Here is an 18,701-nt window from a genome sequence, read left to right on the forward strand (position 1 = left end):
AGGGTTTCGGCCCGAAACGTTGCCTATTTCCTTCGCTCCATAGATGCTGCTGCACCCGCTGAGTTTCTCCAGCTTTTTTGTGTACCACCGATTTTCCAGCATCTGCAGTTCCTTCTTAAACAACATGCTGGCCGACCAGCTGAGTTACTCCACCATTTTGTGTCTATCTTTGTGAAGAGATTGGTGGACATGTTTCCTAAGCCTTACTGAAATGATCTCTTACAGCCTCCGAGGATACATGACCAAGTATGATTGCTCCAGTGCCGATATCAACCCCATCGGTGGCATCAGCAAGGCTGACCTCAGGAACTTTATCCAGTATTGCATTGAAAACTTCCAGCTCACTGCTCTCCGAAGGTAACAAAGTGTTGTGGTGGCATAGAGTCATAAACACAGCGTGGAAACAGGCCCTTTCACCCAACTTGCCTCAGCCAACCAACAGGTCCCATCTGCACTAGTCCCACCTGCCTGCGTTTGGCCACCAATCCCGCTAAATCCGTCCTATCCATGTACCTGTTTCTTAAACGTTCTGTCAAAAAATGTTGTACTTGGGATGTAGATTTACTTTGGGTTTATAATGGCAAATGGGGGAACAGAACAGTCCAGCACGAGAACAGGCCCTTCAGCCCACAATGTCTGTGCCAAACATGCCAAGACAATCTCTCGCCCACCCGCACATGGTCCATTTCCCTCCATTCCCCGAATGTCCTTGGCCGATTTCAGTCTTTTAGATGCCACTATTCTATTTGCCTCCACCACCACCCCTGGCAGCTTGTTCCAGGCACTCACCACCCTTTGTGTAAAAACAAAACTTGTCCCGCACATCTCTTTAAAACATTGCCCCTCTCACCTTAAAGCTATGCCCTCTCGCATTTGATCACTTCATCCCGTGGTGGCGGGACTGTCATATGCTGAGAGAATGGAGTGGCTGGGCTTGTACACTCTGGAGTTTAGAAGGATGAGAGGGGGATCTTATTGAAACATATAAGATTATTAAGGGTTTGGACTCGCTAGAGGCAGGAAACATGTTCCCGCTGTTGGGGGAGTCCAGAACCAGGAGCCACAGTTTAAGAATAAGGGGTAAGCCATTTAGAATGGAGACGAGGAAACACTTTTTCACACAGAGAGTCGTGAGTCTGTGGAATTCTCTGCCTCAGAGGGCGGTGGAGGCAGGTTCTCTGGATACTTTCAAGAGAGAGCTAGATAGGGCTCTTAAAGATGGCGGAGTCAGGGGATGTGGGGAGAAGGCAGGAACGGGGTACTGATTGGGGATGATCAGCCATGATCGCATTGAATGGCGGTGCTGGCTCGAAGGGCCGAATGGCCTACTCCTGCACCTATTGTCTATTGTCTGGGGGGGTGGGGGGGGGGGTTTACCACTTTCTACGTATCTTTCTCCATTAGACTTTGCCCCTCTCATCTTCAAAGGTATCATTTGATTTTTCCATCCCAGGGAGAAGGTTCTGACTGTCTACCCTGTCTATGCCTCTCATAGTTTTATACTTTGGCCCTTGCACTGTGCGGTGTTATTAAGGTGCCGTTGTGTTGCTCTGTTGCAGCATAATGTCCGCTCCACCAACTGCAGAACTGGAGCCACTGGCAGAGGGACAGATCGCGCAGACGGACGAGGTGATTGTGTCTGACATCTTGAATTTCCAGCAACCTCCGATGTTGTATAATTAGCATTAATGATGCTGCTGTATAAATATAAGAAGCAGCATCCAACAGTAATGTTAAGGGCAGACATATTGTACATTGTTTGTTTAGCTTATTGTTACGTCTGCCGAAGTACATCTTTAGCTTGGGGCAAACCGCCTCCATCACAGGAAACAGATTACTGACCGACATCTACTGCAAACCTACCCAGTCCCATAGCTCTCTTGACTACACTTCTTCCCACCCTGCTTCCTGTAAGGACTCACAATTCCTCCGTCTACGCCACATCTGAGCCCAGGATGAGGTTTTCCATACCAGGGCATCGGAGATGTCCTCATTCTTGAGGGAACGGGGGTTCCTCTCTTCCATTGTAGATGAGGCTCTCACTAGGGTCTCCTCGATATCCCGCAGCTCCGCTCTTACTCCCCCTCCCCCCAGTGACCCTTGTCCTAACCTTCCACCCCATCAGCCGTCGCATACAGCATATAATCCTCCAACAGTTTCACCACCTCCAATGGGATCCCACTACAGGCCACATCTTCCCGTCTCCACCGCTTTCTGCTTTCCGCAGATACCGTTCCCTCCGATACTCCCTGGTCAACTCGTCCCTTCCCACCCAAACCACCCCCTCCCCGGGTACTTTCCCCTGCAACCGCAGGAGATGCGACATCTGTCCCTTTACCTCCCCCCTCGACTCCATCCAAGGACCCAAACAGTCTTTCCAGGTGAGGCAGAGGTTCACTTGCACCTCCTCCAACCTCATCTGCTGTATCCGCTGTTCCAGGTGTCAACTTCTCTACATCGGCGAGACCAAGCGCAGGCTCGGCGATCATTTCGCTGAACACCTCCGCTCAGTCCGTCTTAACCTACCTGATCTCACGGTGGCCCCTCACTTCAACTCCCCCTCCCATTCCCAATCTGACATTTCTGTTCTGGGCCTCCTCCATTGTCACTCCATTGTCACCCAGCGCAAATTGGAAGAACAGCACCTCATATTTCACTTGGGTAGTTTACATCCCAGCGGTATGAACATTGACTTCTCTAACTTCAGATAGCCCTTGCTTTCCCTCTCCATCCCCTCCCCCTTCCCAGTTCTCCCACCAGTCCTACTGTCTCCGACTACATTCTATCTCTGACCCGCCCCCTCCCCTGACATCAGTCTGAAGAAGGGTCTCGACCTGAAACGTCAACCATTCCTTCTCTCCAGAGATGCTGCCTGTCCCGCTGAGTTACTCCAGCATTTTGTGTCTACCTTTAACTTGGGCAACCCAGCGGTACGAATATTGATTCCTCCAACTTCAAGTAACCCTTGCATCCCGTCTCTCTCCCACCCTTCACTGTGAGGGAAGGCAATGAAAGTTCCGTCATCTCCCTCCATTCTCCAGTCCGAAGAAAACATATAAGATTATTAAGGGTTTGGACACGCTAGAGGCAGGAAACATGTTCCCGATTTTGGGGGATGTCCAGAACCAGGGGCCACAGTTTAAGAATAAGGGGTAAGCCATTTAGAACGGAGACGAGGAAACACTTTTTCTCACAGAGAGTGGTGAGTCTGTGGAATTCTCTGCCTCAGAGGGCGGTGGAGGCAGGTTCTCTGGATGCTTTCATGAGAGAGCTAGATAGGGCTCTTAAAAATAGCGGAGTCAGGGGATATGGGGAGAAGGCAGGAACAGGGTACTGATTGTGGATGATCAGCCATGATCACATTGAATGGTGGTGCTGGCTCGGAGGGCCAAATGGCCTACTCCTGCACCTATTGTCTATTGTCTATTGAAAATGTCTCCTTTCCATGTCTTCTAATGATACTGCACGACCCGCTGAGTTATGCAACTGGTGTCTTTTTCTGTAAACCAGCATCTGTAGTATTTTTTGTGTCTACCTTGTAGACTGGTTGGATTTCCATTTCCACATAAAGCACATGGTTCACAAAGCACCAATCCTTTTCCGCACAGGCTGACATGGGGATGACGTACGCAGAGCTATCGGTGTTTGGAAAACTCAGGAAGATCGCCAAGTGTGGCCCTTACAGCATGTTCTGCAAACTAATCCACATGTGGAAAGCCATCTGCACTCCTCGACAGGTCAGCCTCACATTGCACTAACTTCTCAACCCTTGCAAGTACTTGTAAGTGGACGGAAAATGTCATTATAAATTTGAGAGAAAAAAACTCTGTAAAATCTTTCCACATGCACTTTTAGTGTTGTACCGGGTCATGTGTTTTCTAACCACAGTTCCGTTTAATTTAATGTCACGTGCACATGAGGTACAGTGAGAAGCCTTTGTTGCGTGCCAACCAGCCTGTGGAAAGACAACACATGATTACAATCGAGCAATCTGCAGATTTAAGAGTGTGGAGCGATTGTTATATGTGATTGTAGATCTGCTTCTGTGGATCGCACGCAAATAGTCACCTGGCTTGGGCGCCATCTTGGAGGATACTCTACATAGAGCATAGGTCAGGAACAGGCCCTTCGGCCCACAACGCCTGTGCCGAACATCGTGCCAAGACCAACTCTTACCTGCCTTCAATTATAGGTGAGGCTCTTTACGAAAGTCTCACACTCTAACTGAAAAGTGTTTAAAGATATTGGCGACTGAGTTGGCGGGAGATTGCAACCTTCATGTGGTCCGCCCTGTTTCGACGAATGCAATCAACCTGGCGGGCACAATCAAATAAGATCAAATAGAACAAGTTGTCCTGCAACTTTAGGCTGTGCTCGCCATACGCAAGAAGAAGAAGAAGGCAACCAAGTTTCAGATTTGAAGATTCAAGAGAAGAGTCAAGAGAGAGTTTATTGTCATGTGTCCCAGATACGACAATGTAATTCTTGCTTGCTGCAGCACAACAGAATATTGTAAACACAATACAGAACAGTTCAGTGTGTCTATCTAGCATAGACCATATTTGTACACATAAATAAACAGATATAGTGCAATAGGCTGTGATAGTTCTGAGTATGTTTGATGGTGAGTTTAATAACCTGATGGCTGTGGGGAAGAAGCTGTTCCTGAACCTGGATGTACCAGATTTCAGGCTCCTGTACCTTCTACCTAATGGCAGCGGAGAGATGAGTGTGTGGCCAGGATGGTATGGGTCCTTGATGATGCTGGCAGCCTTTTTGAGGCAGCGACTGCGATAGATCCCCTCGACGATGGGGAGGTCAGAGCCGATGATGGACTGGGCAGTGGTCACAACTTTCTGCATTCTTTTCCGCTCCCGGGCGCTCAAGTTGCCGAACCAAGCCACGATGCAACCCGTCAGCATGCTCTCCACTGTGCACCTGTAGAAGTTCGAGAGAGTCCTCCTTAACGTACCGACTCTCCGTAATCTTCTCAGGAAGTAGAGGCGCTGATGCTACAAGATTGTTAAAATTGCTGGGTTTTTTCATAACTAACCCAGGTGTCTGGTGCTGTACAGTGCGCCACTGTGCCACCCTCTGCACTAATCAACCAATGTACTCATTTGTTTCAAGGTGGCTGAGAAAGTGAAGCATTTCTTTCGCACGTATTCAATGAACCGGCACAAAATGACAACGCTGACTCCTGCATACCACGCAGAGGACTATAATCCCGATGACAACCGCTTTGACCTCCGACCATTTCTGTACAACACCAGCTGGTCCTGGCAGTTCAAGTGTATTAATAACCAGGTGAGTCCGTTGCTGAATAAGGTTGGTCTGAGAGGCCACATGAATGATCAGATTGACTTGCATTGGCCTATGGACTGTTTCGTCAGTTGTACAGGGCCCTAGTGAGACCACACCTGGAGTATTGTGTGCAGTTTTGATCCCCTAATTTGAGGAAGGACATTCTTGCTATTGAGGGAGTGCAGCGTAGGTTTACAAGGTTAATTCCCGGGATGGCGGGACTGTCATATGCTGAGAGAATGGAGCGGCTGGGCTTGTACACTCTGGAGTTTAGAAGGATGAGAGGGTATCTCATTGAAACATATAAGATTGTTAAGGGTTTGGACACGCTAGAGGCAGGAATCATGTTTCCGATGTTGGGGGAGTCCAGAACCAGGGGCCACAGTTTAAGAATATGGAGTGACTCGTTTAGAATGGAGACGAGGAAACACTTTTTCTCACAGAGAGAAGTGAGTGTGGAATTCTAGGCCTCAGAGGGCGGTGGAGGCAGGTTCTCTGGATGCTTTCAAGAGAGATCTAGATAGGGCTCTTAAAAATAACGGAGTCAGGGGATGTGGGGAGAAGGCAGGAACGGGGTACTGATTGGGGATGATCAGCCATGATCCCATTGAATAGCGGTGCTGGCTTGAAGGGACGAATGGCCTACTCCTGCACCTATTGTCTATTGTCTATTGTCCCAGCTGTGCCAAATGGTAGGGCGGCACGGTGGCACGGCAGTAGATCTACTGCCTTACTGCGCCAGAGACCCGGGTTCGATCCTGACTATGGGTGCCTGTTTGTATGGAGTTTGTACGTTCTCCCCGTGACCTGCGTGAGTTTTCTCCAAGATCTTCGGTTTCCTCCCACACTCCAAAGACGTGCAGGTTTGTAGGTTAATTGGCTTGGTAAATGTAAATTGTTCCATATCTCTCTGTGCCCCTCTTCCCTGACTCTCAGTCTGAAGAAGGGTCTCGACCCGAAACGTCACTCATTCTTTTTCTCCAGAGATGCTGCCTGATCATATGAAGAAAGACTGAATAGACTCGGCTTGTACTCGCTAGAATTCAGAAGATTGAGGGGGGGATCTTATAAAATTCCTAATGGGTTGATGCAGGAAGATTATTCCCGATGTTGAGGAAGTCCAGAACTAGGGGTCACAGTTTAAGGATAAGAGGGAAGTCTTTTAGGACCGAGATGAGAAAATCATTTTTTACACAGAGTGGTGAATCTGTGGAATTTTCTGCCACAGAAGGTAGTTGAGGCCAGTTCATTGGCTATATTTAAGAGGGAGTTAGATGTGGCCCTTGTGGCTAAAGGGATCAGGGGGTATGGAGAGAAGGCAGGGATGGGATACTGAGTTGGATGATCAGCCATGATCATATCGAATGGCGGTGCAGGCTCGAAGGGCCGAATGGCCTACTCCTGCACCTATTTTCTATGTTTCTATGTTTCTATGATACGCTGAGTTACTCCAGCATTTGGTGTCAATCTTCGGTATAAACTAGCATCTGCAGTGTGCACTCTTTTGTGGAAGTATCAACTTTAATACGTTTAGTAATTGCTATTTCTAATGTAATTTCCATTTTTTCTCTTCAAGGTCACAAGACTGGAAAGTACTCGAGGACATATAGCGGATGGTGCTTCCAATGAGATCAAATGAATGCTGCCAGCTAAATGATGAGCTCTTAACCTCCGCCAAGGAGCATGTGTTCCTTGGATAATGTATTCAAAGAATCAGGCTGCAGAACTTGTTAATACATCTGACCAAAAATAGCAGGATTGGTTTTAATTAAAATACTTTCCTTTTAGTGTAATAATATTCGCTGTTTTCCTTCACTTTAGCAATACTAACGTATTAGGTTTAGTTTCGTTATTGTCACCTGTACCAAGGTTTTGTTTTGCGTGCTGTCCCCAAACAGATCAGACATAGTCCGATCTGAAGAAGGGTCCCGACCCGAAACGTCATCTATCCATGTTCTCCAGAGATGGTGCCTGACCCGCTGAGTTACAAGGGTCCCCACGCGAAACATCACCTATCCATGTAGAACCAAGCATGGTTTGGCCAGATGGTGGTGAATCTGTGGATTCCTTTGCTACATAAGGCTCTGGAGGCCAAGTCAGTGGATATTTCTAAGGCAGAGATAGATAGATTCTTGATTAGTACGGGTGTCAGAGGTTATGGGGAGAAGGCAGGAGAATGGGGTTAGGAGGGGTAGATCGATCAGCCATGATTTGAATGGCGGAGTAGACTTGATGGGTCGAATGTCCTAATTCTACTCCTATTCTTTATGACCAAAGAACTACAGATGTTGTTTTATGCCAAAGATCGGGGCCGGATTTACGTATAACCTTCACAAGCTTAAGCTTAGGGCCTCGATATCTAGGGGGGGAGGGCTTGGAAGGGCCGGATTTAACTATAGGCTTCATATGCTGATTGGGTGGGGCCTCACATAGGGGATTGGGAGGGGCCTCACAAGTGGAATAGCCTAGGGCCTCTCTTCATCTAAATCCGGTCCTGCCAAAGTTAGACACAAAGTCAGTGGGTCAAGCAGCATCTCTGGAAGAAAAGGATAGGTGATATTTTGGTTCTTCAGACTGGAGAAGGGTCTCGACCCTAAACGTCATCAACCCGTTTCTTCCAGAGATGCTGCCTGACTCACTCAGTTACTCCAGCTCTGTCATGAGCTTTAATTGATGTTGACCACGGAACCTTATCGAATGGCTTCTAGATGTCCATAGATTATAAATGATCAAAGAGATCGAGACACAAGGAACCGCACATAATTTTCTGTTTGTGGAAGAATCAGAAAGCCCCGAGGCCGTCCTGGCGGTCAGTAAGAGGTGTAAAGATGTCCATGGTGAAGAAGCGGCAATAGAGGAGGTCTTGGAATTGAGAGTTTATTGAAGGAATAATGTCTTCAGCAGGAGGCTGGTGAATCTGTGGAATTCAACGGCACAAACAATGGTGGCGGCCAAGTCATTGGGTATTTTTAATGCGGAGGCTGATCGGTTCTTGGTTAGTAAGGGAGTCAAAGGTTACGGGGAGAAGGCAGGAGAATGGGGTTGAGGGGGAAAAAATAGATCAGCCATGATCGAATGGTGGAGCAGACTCGATGGGCCGATTGGCCTAATTCTGCTCCTGTGCCTTATGTTTTTGTGGTCACACCTATGCAGTGGTTGGCAATTGACCTATCAACCTGCTGCCTTTGCCACGTGGGAGGAAACCAGAGCACCCGAAGGAAACCGACAGGGAGAACATGCAAACTCCTCACAGACAGCACCCGATGTCAGGATTGAACCTGGGCTTCTGGAACTGTGAGGTAGTGGCTCTACCAGCTTCAACACCGTGCTATCCCATTGTGTGTGTGTGTGTCACTCCTGTCTGACGGTCACAAGATTGTGCCTTTGGGGGCTCGTGACATTCTAAGATGGACATGAAAGAATCCGCAACTATGTTAAATTCACCAGATTGAGGGACAGTTTCTTCCCAGCTGTTATCGGGCAACTGAATCATCCCACCACAACCAGAGGGCAGTGCTGAGCTACCATCTGGCACTTTGGTGAACCTTGGACCATCTTTGATCGGACTTTACTGGCTTTACCTTGCACTAAACATTATTCCCTTATCACATATCTATATACTGTAAATGGCTCGATTGTAATCGTGTATTGTCCTTCTGCTGACTGGTTAGCACGCAACAAAAGCTTTTCACTGTACCTCGGTACATGTGACAATAAACTAAACCGAGACTGAACCTGACTGTGGTCCGAATTTATAAGAATGGTAGAATGTGTGAGGTGTCTCAGATGTGCAGTCGGTCTGAAGGGTCTGGACCAGGGGGAGAGACAAGATGGTATCAAGGTATTTGGAGATGAGAATTCTCAGTTGATCATCCCCAATCAGCCATGATCACATTGAATGGCGGTGCTGGCTCGAAGGGCCAAATGGCCTACTCCTTTGTCTATTGTCTATTGTCAGTTCAAGTCCACTGTCTTGTTCTTTTTCTATGATTTTTGTGAAATTTTAAACTTGAAATGTGGGGAATACATAAGGTAGACACAAAAAGCTGGACTATCTCATCGGGACAGGCAGCATCTCTGGGGAGAAGGAATGGGTGACGTTTCGGGTCGAGACCCTCCTTCGGACTTGGCGGGTCGGGCAATGTTTCTTGAAAGTTGTTTTTTAGTTTGGAATTTCTATTTACTGATCAGGTATGTTCTATCTCCCCGGAGATCGCTGTCATTGATTACACTGTCGCTTGTGTGGGAGCCGGCTTTCCTTTGGCTGCTCGGGTCCCTGGTTGGAGACCGATTTTCGGGAGCTCCAGCAACAGCAGCTTTGTCCGCCCTGAATCGTAAGGCTTGAATCGGCCCGTTGGCAGGACCTTTCATTGTCCGACGCGGCTTAAAATCGGCCGCGAGATCTCCCATCGCCCGGCGGGGGCTTCGATTTAAAAATTTACAAATACTTTATTCAAATAACGAAACCAACATACAAAGTAGTATAGCGTTCATAACAAAACCTGCCTGTATTGGCAGTTTACAAACAAAGACAAAAACTTCAAATTAAAATCCCACCATCCTTATCTATAACACCATCGACCTCTTCAATATTGGGAGCCTCGATCGCCTCGAAGCAGCAGTTTGGCTGCCTGACCGCGGGAGAAGAAGCAAGGAAGAGATAAGACTTTTTTAACCTTCCATCACTGGAGGAGAGTCACTGTGATAGATGTTTATGTTATTAAATTATGTAATTGTGCGGTTTGTTGCTTTTTTTTATTGCTATGACTGCATGGTAACGAAATTTTGGTCAAACTTGTTTTTGAACGACAAATAAAGAAATTCAATTCAATTCAATAGAGTTCTGACCAGACAAGTGGTGTGGTGGAGGTTGTGTTATTCCACTATCAATCACGCTCGGTGAGCTTGAGTTTTGTTTATTGCCACGTGTACCAACGGAACAGTGAAAAGCTTTTGTCAACTGCTAACCAGTCAGCGGAAAGACAATGCATGATTCCAATCGAGCCATCCACTGTGTGTACAGATACATGATAAAGTGAATATCGTTTAGTGAAAAACAGAGACTGCCCTCTAGATGTTGGTAGGATGGTTCAGTTGCCTGATTTCAGTATTGTTTACCATCTATCAAGGGGTGGGAGATTGCAACCTTCACGTGGTCCGCCCTGTTTCGACGAATGCAATCAACCTGGCGTGCACAATCAAGTTCAAGTTCAAGTGAGTTTATTGTCATGTGTCCCTGTATAGGACAATTAAATTCTTGCTTTGCTTAAGCACACAGAAAATAGTAGGCATTTACTACAAAACAGATAAATGTGTCCATATACCATGATATAAATATATACACACATGAATAAATAAACTGGTAGTGCAAATAACAGAAAGTGGTTACTAATAATCAGAGTTTTGTCCGAGCCAGGTTTAATAGCCTGATGGCTGAGGGGAAGTAGCTATTCCTGAACCTGGTTGTTGCAGTCTTCAGGCTCCTGTACCTTCTACCTGAAGGTAGCAGAGAGATGAGTGTGTGGCCAGGATGGTGTGGGTCTTTGATGATACTGCCAGCCTTTTTGAGGCAGCGACTGCGATAAATCCCCTCGATGGAAGGAAGGTCAGAGCCGATGATGGACTGGGCAGTGTTTACTACTTTTTGTAATCTTTTCCTCTCCAGGGCGCTCAAATATAAGATCAAATAGAACAAGTTGTCCGACAACTTTAAACATGGAGGAATTGGACTGAACTTTGCTGCCTTCCCTCTCAGTGGGAAACGTTGATCCCGCTGTGGGGGGATGTTTTTTATGTTTAATGTTAAATTCTATATGTTTAATGTTAAATTCTATATTTTATTTGTGTGCTGCAACGGCAACTCAAATTTCACTGCACCATTTGGTGTATGTGACAATAAATGTCCTTTGTGCACGCCATACACAAGTAGAAGACCATCTATCAATAACTGCATGTTTTTTTACTTGGAGAAATGACCTTGCTTTAATTGGGAAGCGTTGCTCTCATGTGTAGACTCGGTCTCGCTGAACAAATTAAGTTTGTGAACTGTTTTGCGGTGACTCATGCACCCCACCCATTCCTCGTCTCAACTGCTGACGTGACCTTGTCAATGAATATTGTTTTTCCTTGCCTCTGAAGAACAAAAATTAAATAATGGAGATCCTCTAGGCCATGAAGAGTATAATTTTTAATTTTTAGGTGATTTCTACTAATCTCTACCCCTCCTCCCCATCACCACACCCTCACCCCCTCTGCCCCTCCCCCCATGCCCTACCTGGACTACACTGGCTTCACAATTCACAAGATCATGTGATAGGTATAGAATTAGGCCATTCGGCCCATCAAATCTATTCCGCCATTCAATCATGACTGATCTATTTTTCCCTCTCAATCTCATTCTTCTGCCTTCTCCCCATAACCTCTGACACCCGTTCAATCCTGACACACCTATTCAATCAGGTCTCACATCACTGCTTGTACCTCTGCCCTTTGTTCCAATCATCTGCGCCTATCAAACACACCCCTCGCCTGCATCCACCTATTACCTGTCTGAAGAAGGGTCCTGACCCAAAATATCACCTATCCGTTTTCTGTAGAGATGCTGTCTGACCCGCTGAGTTACTCTAACAACTTGTGCCTATCTTTGGTGTTACCAGTCATGCTTTGTCCTGACTCTCCCCTCTCCCAGCTTTCCTATCCCTTAGGGATATTGACAACTGACTGCTGCAATTTTAGACAATAGACAATAGGTGCAAAAGTTGGCCATTCGGCCCTTCGAGCCAGCACCGCCATTCAATGTGATCATGGCTGATCATCCCCAATCAGTATCCCGTTCCTGCCTTCTCCCCATATCTCCTGACTCCGCTATTTTTAAGAGCCCTATCTAGCTCTCTCTTGAAAGCATCCAGAGAACCTGCCTCCACCGCCCTCTGAGGCAGAGAATTCCACAGACAATTTTACCTGTTAGCGTTCTCATTAGTTGCATACTTTTCATTCATTTGTTCTATCTCTCTCTATATCACTCTCGTTTCCCTCTCCCCCGACTCTCCAGTCTGAAGAAGGGTCTCGACCTTTAAACGTCGCCTATTCCTTCTCTCCAGAGATGCTGCCTGACCTACTGAGTTACTCCAGCACTCTGCGTCTATCTTCAGTTTACACCAACATCTGCAGTTCCTTATGGGATAAGTATACATTGGGTATGCATTTGGGAATGCAAGCAAAGAATTTCACTATGCCTAGTCACATGTGACAATAAAGTCTTCCATTCCTTCATTCATAACGTTAGTACCTCCACCAATGTAAAGCACTTTAACCAACGAGAGTTGTTTTTTAAATGTGCTATAGAAATAAAAGTGACTTGACTTGATTCCTATTCAGGTAATATGTACATGTTACCTGTATAGGTTTTAGGTCTCTTAAAAAATAGCGTAGTCATGGGATATGAGGAGAAGGCAGGAATGGGGTCAAAGTCAAAGCATCCTTTATTGTCATTCAGACCTTTCGGTCTGAACGAAATTTCGTGCCTTGCAGTCTTACATATAATAAAAATAACAAAAACACCCATTAAACACAAATTTAACATCCACCACAGTGAGTTCACCAGGCACCTCCTCACTGGGATGGAAGGCAAAAGTCTTAAAATCTTTGTGTGATCATCCCCAATCAGTACCCCGTTCCTGCCTTCTCCCCATACCCCTTGATTGGGGATGATCAGCCATGATCACATTGAATGACGGTGCAGGCTTGAAGGGCCATATGGCCTACTCCTGCACCTATTGTTATGTTCTTTTGGTGCATATAAAATGCAATAATCAAGGTTGCGAGGTCAGTTTATTGTCACATGTACCAATGGAGCAGGTACAGTGAAATTCGTATTACCAATAATAAGTGAGCATAGGAGGGATTGGACAGCAGGATGCATTATTTTTGTGTATTAAATGAGGATACGTCAACTATTCAAGCCTGGTGCACGACTGAAGGGAGCGCCACTCTAAGTTGCAATTGAACAGAGAAGGTGAGTTACCTGCAGCAAGGTGACTTCTCGCCCCAGGCGGCTGGGAGTTGTAGTCCAACCTCATGTGGCCTCCCGGGGATCTCAACGCCGGAACCCGGCCACAGGGACTACACTTCCCAGGGTGCCCAGAGCCCAGCCGGGCATGCGCACTGCCAAGCTGGACTCGCCCGGGACTTAAATGCCAAGTTTGCGGCAGAGGAAGGAAAACATGTTTGTCTTAAACTTCTGCTGGGATTAAAACCGCGGGAGCTGGCAGCCTGGAGCGGGGCAGGGGAGAGAAGAGAAGAGAAGAGAAGAGCTCAGCTCCCTGCAAAACACTGCCAACCTGCTTGCAACTTTGCAAACCAGCGGAGGATTTAAGTTTTAAACTTGGAAAACAAGAAGTTGTAAGGGAGGTTGTTGGTGGGGATTGTTGCAGCGGTGCGGCCATTCACTGACCACCACCCGGACCGGAGGCAACTCTCCCCCACCCCCAAACCCCCCACTCTCTCCTCGACCCCAGCTCTTTCCCTCCTCTCCCCGTCTCTCCCCCTCCCCTTCTCTCCCCCTCCCCTTCTCTCCCCCTCCCCCTCGCTCTCCCCCTCCCCTTCTCTCTCCCCCTCCCCTTCTCTCCCCCCCTCCCCTTCTCTCTCCCCCTCCCCTTCTCTCTCCCCCTCGCCTTCTCTCCCCCCCTCCCCTTCTCTCTACCCCTCCCCTTCTCTCTCCCCCTCCCCTTCTCTCTCCCCCTCCCCTTCTCTCCCCTCCCCTTCTCTCCTCCCCCTCCCCTTCTCTCCCCCCTCCCCTTCTCTCCCCCCTCCCCTTCTCATCCCCCACTCCCTCTCCTCCCCCTCACCTCTCTCCCCCTCCCCCTCTCTCCCCCCTCCCTCTCTCACCCCCCTCCCTCTCTCCCCCCTCCCTCTCTCCCCTTCTCCCCCCCCCCCCCCCCCAGTGGGTCCCAGATGGAGACGGAGCCGCTGATACAGGGCGCTGGAGGATCGTGGGGCGTTTACGGGGCGGACGAGGAGAGCCGCCGCTCCGACTCATCGGGACCTCGCAGCAGCGGCAGCCGCCAGAGCAGCGGCAGCATTGGCGGACAGCTGGGTACGAGCACGGGGGCGCGCCTGGGGTGGGGTGTGTGGGGGAACCCCCGCGGACGGCGTGGTCCAAATGTGGGCAACCCCCCCAAGTTAGAAAACAATTTCCTCCCCCTTCTCTCCCCTCTTTCTCCTCCCCCCTTCTCTCCCCTCTTTCACCCTCTACATGATGTCTTTAACGTTTCATTGAGGGAGGCATTAGTGCAGAATCTGTCCGCTCTCTGGGTCTTGAACAGGTAGATTGACTATTTCTGACACACGCCCCGCAGTGTCAGAAGGTTCCCCAGTCCTTGAGATGTCACATCGACTTTCAGGACAGGAGAATCGGTAGAAAAGGAACTGCAGGTAGACACACCGAAGATAGACACGAAATGCTGGAGTAACTCAGCGGGACAGGCAGCATCTCTGGAGAGGAGGAATGGGTTACGTTTCGGGTCCAGGCCCTTCTTCAGACATTGACATTCTTCAGTCTTCACCCGAAACCTCACCCATTCCATCTCTCCAGAGTTGCTGCCTGTCCTGTTGAGTTCCTCCAGCATTTTGTAACTGGATTAAAGTAGTATTTTCCTATGTCTCTAATTGCTCTATGAAGGTTCTCTTAAGCAACTTCTGAAGAGCAATATCCAACTCCTACTCAATGTAGGTTTTTTCCCCTGCAGCATTATGAAACTTTAGGCACTAGTTCAAGTTTTCCCTCTGTTAGACCAAATACTGCTCTCTCCTGCTTTCATTTGGTTTTGCCAAGGAACTGTTTTGTCCACATTTTATGCCAAATCTGTTAAATATTTCCTCATAACTACACATCAGGGAAGGGAAGATTTAAGAGGTTGTTGCCAGGACTCCAGGGTCTGAGCTATCGGGAGAGGTTGAAAAGGCTCGGACTTTATTTCTCAAAGCGCAGGAGGATTAGAAACATAGAAACATAGAAATTAGGTGCAGGAGTAGGCCATTCGGCCCTTCGAGCCTGCACCGCCATTCAATATGATCATGGCTGATCATCCAACTCAGTATCCCGTACCTGCCTTCTCTCCATACCCTCTGATCCCCTTAGCCACAAGGGCCACATCTAACTCCCTCTTAAATATAGCCAATGAACTGGCCTCGACTACCCTCTGTGGCAGGGAGTTCCAGAGATTCACCACTCTCTGGTTGAGGGGTGAACTTATAGAAGTATACAAGATCATTGGCAAATTTGCAGTCTCTTGCCCAGAGTGGGGGAATCAAGAACCAGGGGACATAGGTTTACGGTGAGGGGGAGGGGGGGAGATTTAATGGGAACCTTGGGGGTAACTTTTTCACACAAAGGGTAGTACGTGTATGGAACGAGCTGTTGCAGGAGGTAGTTGAGGCAGGTACAATCTCAACGTTTAAGAAGCATTTAAACAGGTACATGGATAGGACAGGTTTAGAGGGATATGGGCCAAATGCAGGCCGGTGGGACGAGTGTAGATGAGGCATGTTCGGAGTGGGCAAGTTGGGCTAAAGGACTTGTTTCTAACCTGTCTGACTCTTTGACCCTTGTATCTGATGGGATCCCTTGCTCTGTAAGACCGGACAATCTCAAGGGTTGGGTGAAGTAGGATTGAAATATAAAGGAGCTGCAGACGCTGGGCAGTTAAGATGCAGAAACATGGTTGGCATGGTTGAGGTCCAGTGCTTGGGTAACTCAGCTGGTTGGGCAGCATCTCTGGGGGATGTGAATGGGTGATGTTTCGGGTCAGGACCCTTCCTCAGACTGGCAGGGTCTCGTGCTTGAGTGTTTAGTCGTGATGGATCTGTGGTAACAGAATTATAGATTTGATGTGTAGCCAAAAAACCTGTAACCTTTTATAATATTTAAAAAAAAAAAATCCTTTTGTAAAAACAAGATTTACTGATTTCAGCAAATCGCACGTGAAAGTACCTCGATGGTTCTGAAGAAGGGTCTCGACCCGAAACATCACCTGTTCCTTCGCTCCATAGATGCTGCCTCACCCGCTGAGTTTCCACAGCATTTTTATCTACCTTAGATGGTTGTTTTGTTCTTACCAGGTGCACGGTACAATGGCTGTGAAATTCTTTCCTGGCAAGCAATCCAGCAGAGTATTCCTACACTCGAGCACATCCCCGATTAGCAAATTGTACATTACATTTTAAACACAAAGTACTTGTGCTGCAACGCCAGGATAAGCGCTCAATCAAGGAAACCAAGCCCAAAGCCAAAGTATTGTCAAACCCGAAGATAGACACACAATACTGGAGTAACTCAGCGGGGCAGGCAGCGTCTCTGGAGGAAAGGAATAGGTGATGTTTGGTCAGGAAATGGTCACCTATCTAAAATTACTCTTCTGCTGATTTGAGGATTTATTTTTCACATCTGTTAAACCTCAACATTGATTTCAAAATGTAATTGACAGATGACCTGTGCATTCAACAAGCTGCTGTATTTATTGAAGATGCGATACAGGTATGTTTTGATGAATTTTTATTTCAGTATTCAGGGGGGGATATATCTGTTCCAAACATGAGGAGCAGGGACCTTGGATTAGCTGAAAGTTCAGAGATGCAGCGTGGAAACAGGCCCTTCGGCCCACTGAGTCAATGCCAACCATTGATCTGTGTGGGGAATAACTGCAGACGCTGGTTTATACCGAAGATAGCACAAACTGCTGGAGTGACTCAGCGGGACAGGCAGCATCTCTGGAGCGAAGGAATGGGTGACGTTTTGGGTTGAGAACCTTCTTCAGACCAGTAAACACAGACTTGAGACGCTCTCAGTCTGACGAAGGGTCGGGACCCGAAACATCACCCATACCTTCTCTCCAGAGATGCTCCATGTCCCGCTGAGTCACTCCAGCATTTTGTGTCTTTTTCTGACCATCGGTCTCTTGTTCACACTAGTTCTATGTGATCTCACTCTTGCATGCATTCACCACACACTCTCAGCAGTTTACCAGGCAGACAATTAACCTACAAACCTGCACGTCTTCGGGACGTGGGAGGAAACCAGAGCACCCGGAGAAAACCCACAGGGAAAACGTGCAAACTCCACCCAGACGGCACTGGAGGTCAGGATGGAACATGTATCTCTGACGCTATGAGGTAGTGGCTCTACCAGTTATTTTGAATTTCCGAGTAATACTATTTGAGGTTTCGGAGAATTATTGGAACTCGTTCAACACTGCTAGCCTCCAGCGATCCTGTGTGTCCCGTATGAGGATCCCTCACTCCATATTATTTTCCTAAATCTATATCCAGTATCTTTTTGAAAACCTTGTCTAACCTGTTTTCCCATCTCCTTGGAGACTATCAATTCCAGATCATAATAACTGCGTGAAAAATCCCTTGTTTACTTTTGTCTACATTAAAATTGAACATTAATTTTTTGGTATTTTCACTGTTACTTGCCCAGTCATACAGCGTGGAAACAGGTTGTTCGGCCCAACTTGTCCCTGCACACCAAGATGTCCCATCTGCACTCATCCCACCTGACTGCGTTTGGCCCATTATCCCTCTAAACCTTTTCTCACTACGTACCTGTCCAAGTGACTTATTAAATGTTACAGTACCTGTCTCAACTACCTCCTCTGGCAGCTCGTTCCATCACCAACTGGAGAGAATGGTCCTGCAGTACCATCCATCTTGTTGAGGACCCTCGGAATATCTTTAATCAGACTTTATCTTGTATCTTTACATTGTGGGCGGCTTCAGGTTTAGTCTTTCTGCTGACTGGATAGCACACAACGAAAAAGCTTTTCATTGTACCTCAGTACACGTGACACGAAACTAAACATGTACCCACCCCCCTCTGTGTGGAAAAAGCTGCCCTTCAGGCTCGTATTAAATCTTTCCCCTCTCACTGATGTCCTCGGGTCCTTGATTCCCCAACTCTGGGTAAAAGATTCTGTGCATAAATCCTATCTATTCCCCTCATGATTCCACCATCTATATATCCCTGTCAAATCTCTCTTCAACCTGAACCAAGGCATGTGACTAAGTTCTGGATTCCATTGAAGGCAGACTTGTAATATGCATGTGCCATGACTCACTGAGTTATATTGGGCTCTTGTCAACCTACGCTTAGAGTATTGCGTGTAGTATTGGTCTCCCTATTCAAGGAGAGATGGTGTTGTGTTGAAAACAACTTAGAGATGCGCGTCACGGTGGCGCCTTACGGCGGCAGAGACCCATGTTCGATCCAGATTATGGGTTCTGTCTGTGCAGAGTTTGCACTTTCTCCGTGTGACTGCGTGGGTTTCCTCCAGGTGCTCCGGTTTCCTCCCACACCCCAAAGACATACAGGTTTGTAGCTTAATTGGCCTTCTGTAATT

At 47.5% G+C, this 18,701-nt stretch overlaps 2 protein-coding genes across 3 annotated transcripts in view; both read left to right on the forward strand.

Moving 5' to 3' along the window:
- Positions 1-7,097, forward strand: part of nadsyn1 (NAD synthetase 1) — a 64,120-nt gene extending 57,023 nt beyond the window's left edge. Inside the window, exons 17-21 of one of the 2 annotated variants that reach the window (XM_033038700.1) lie at positions 226-357; positions 1,560-1,629; positions 3,609-3,737; positions 5,131-5,307; positions 6,881-7,097. In XM_033038700.1, the coding sequence (XP_032894591.1) occupies positions 226-357; positions 1,560-1,629; positions 3,609-3,737; positions 5,131-5,307; positions 6,881-6,943 (571 nt within the window). In that variant the 3' untranslated portion in view covers positions 6,944-7,097. The remainder of the gene's footprint in view (positions 1-225; positions 358-1,559; positions 1,630-3,608; positions 3,738-5,130; positions 5,308-6,880) is intronic. The other variant, XM_033038701.1, reaches the window with a different exon arrangement.
- Positions 7,098-14,217: 7,120 nt separating this feature from the next.
- tpcn2 (two pore segment channel 2) overlaps positions 14,218-18,701 on the forward strand; it is a 51,092-nt gene continuing 46,608 nt past the window's right edge. Inside the window, exons 1-2 of the mRNA XM_033038702.1 lie at positions 14,218-14,398; positions 16,788-16,837. Coding sequence (XP_032894593.1) covers positions 14,257-14,398; positions 16,788-16,837 — 192 coding nt within the window. The 5' untranslated portion in view covers positions 14,218-14,256. The remainder of the gene's footprint in view (positions 14,399-16,787; positions 16,838-18,701) is intronic.

This window comes from Amblyraja radiata, chromosome 20 (assembly GCF_010909765.2).
Source record: "Amblyraja radiata isolate CabotCenter1 chromosome 20, sAmbRad1.1.pri, whole genome shotgun sequence".
NCBI lineage: Eukaryota > Metazoa > Chordata > Chondrichthyes > Rajiformes > Rajidae > Amblyraja > Amblyraja radiata.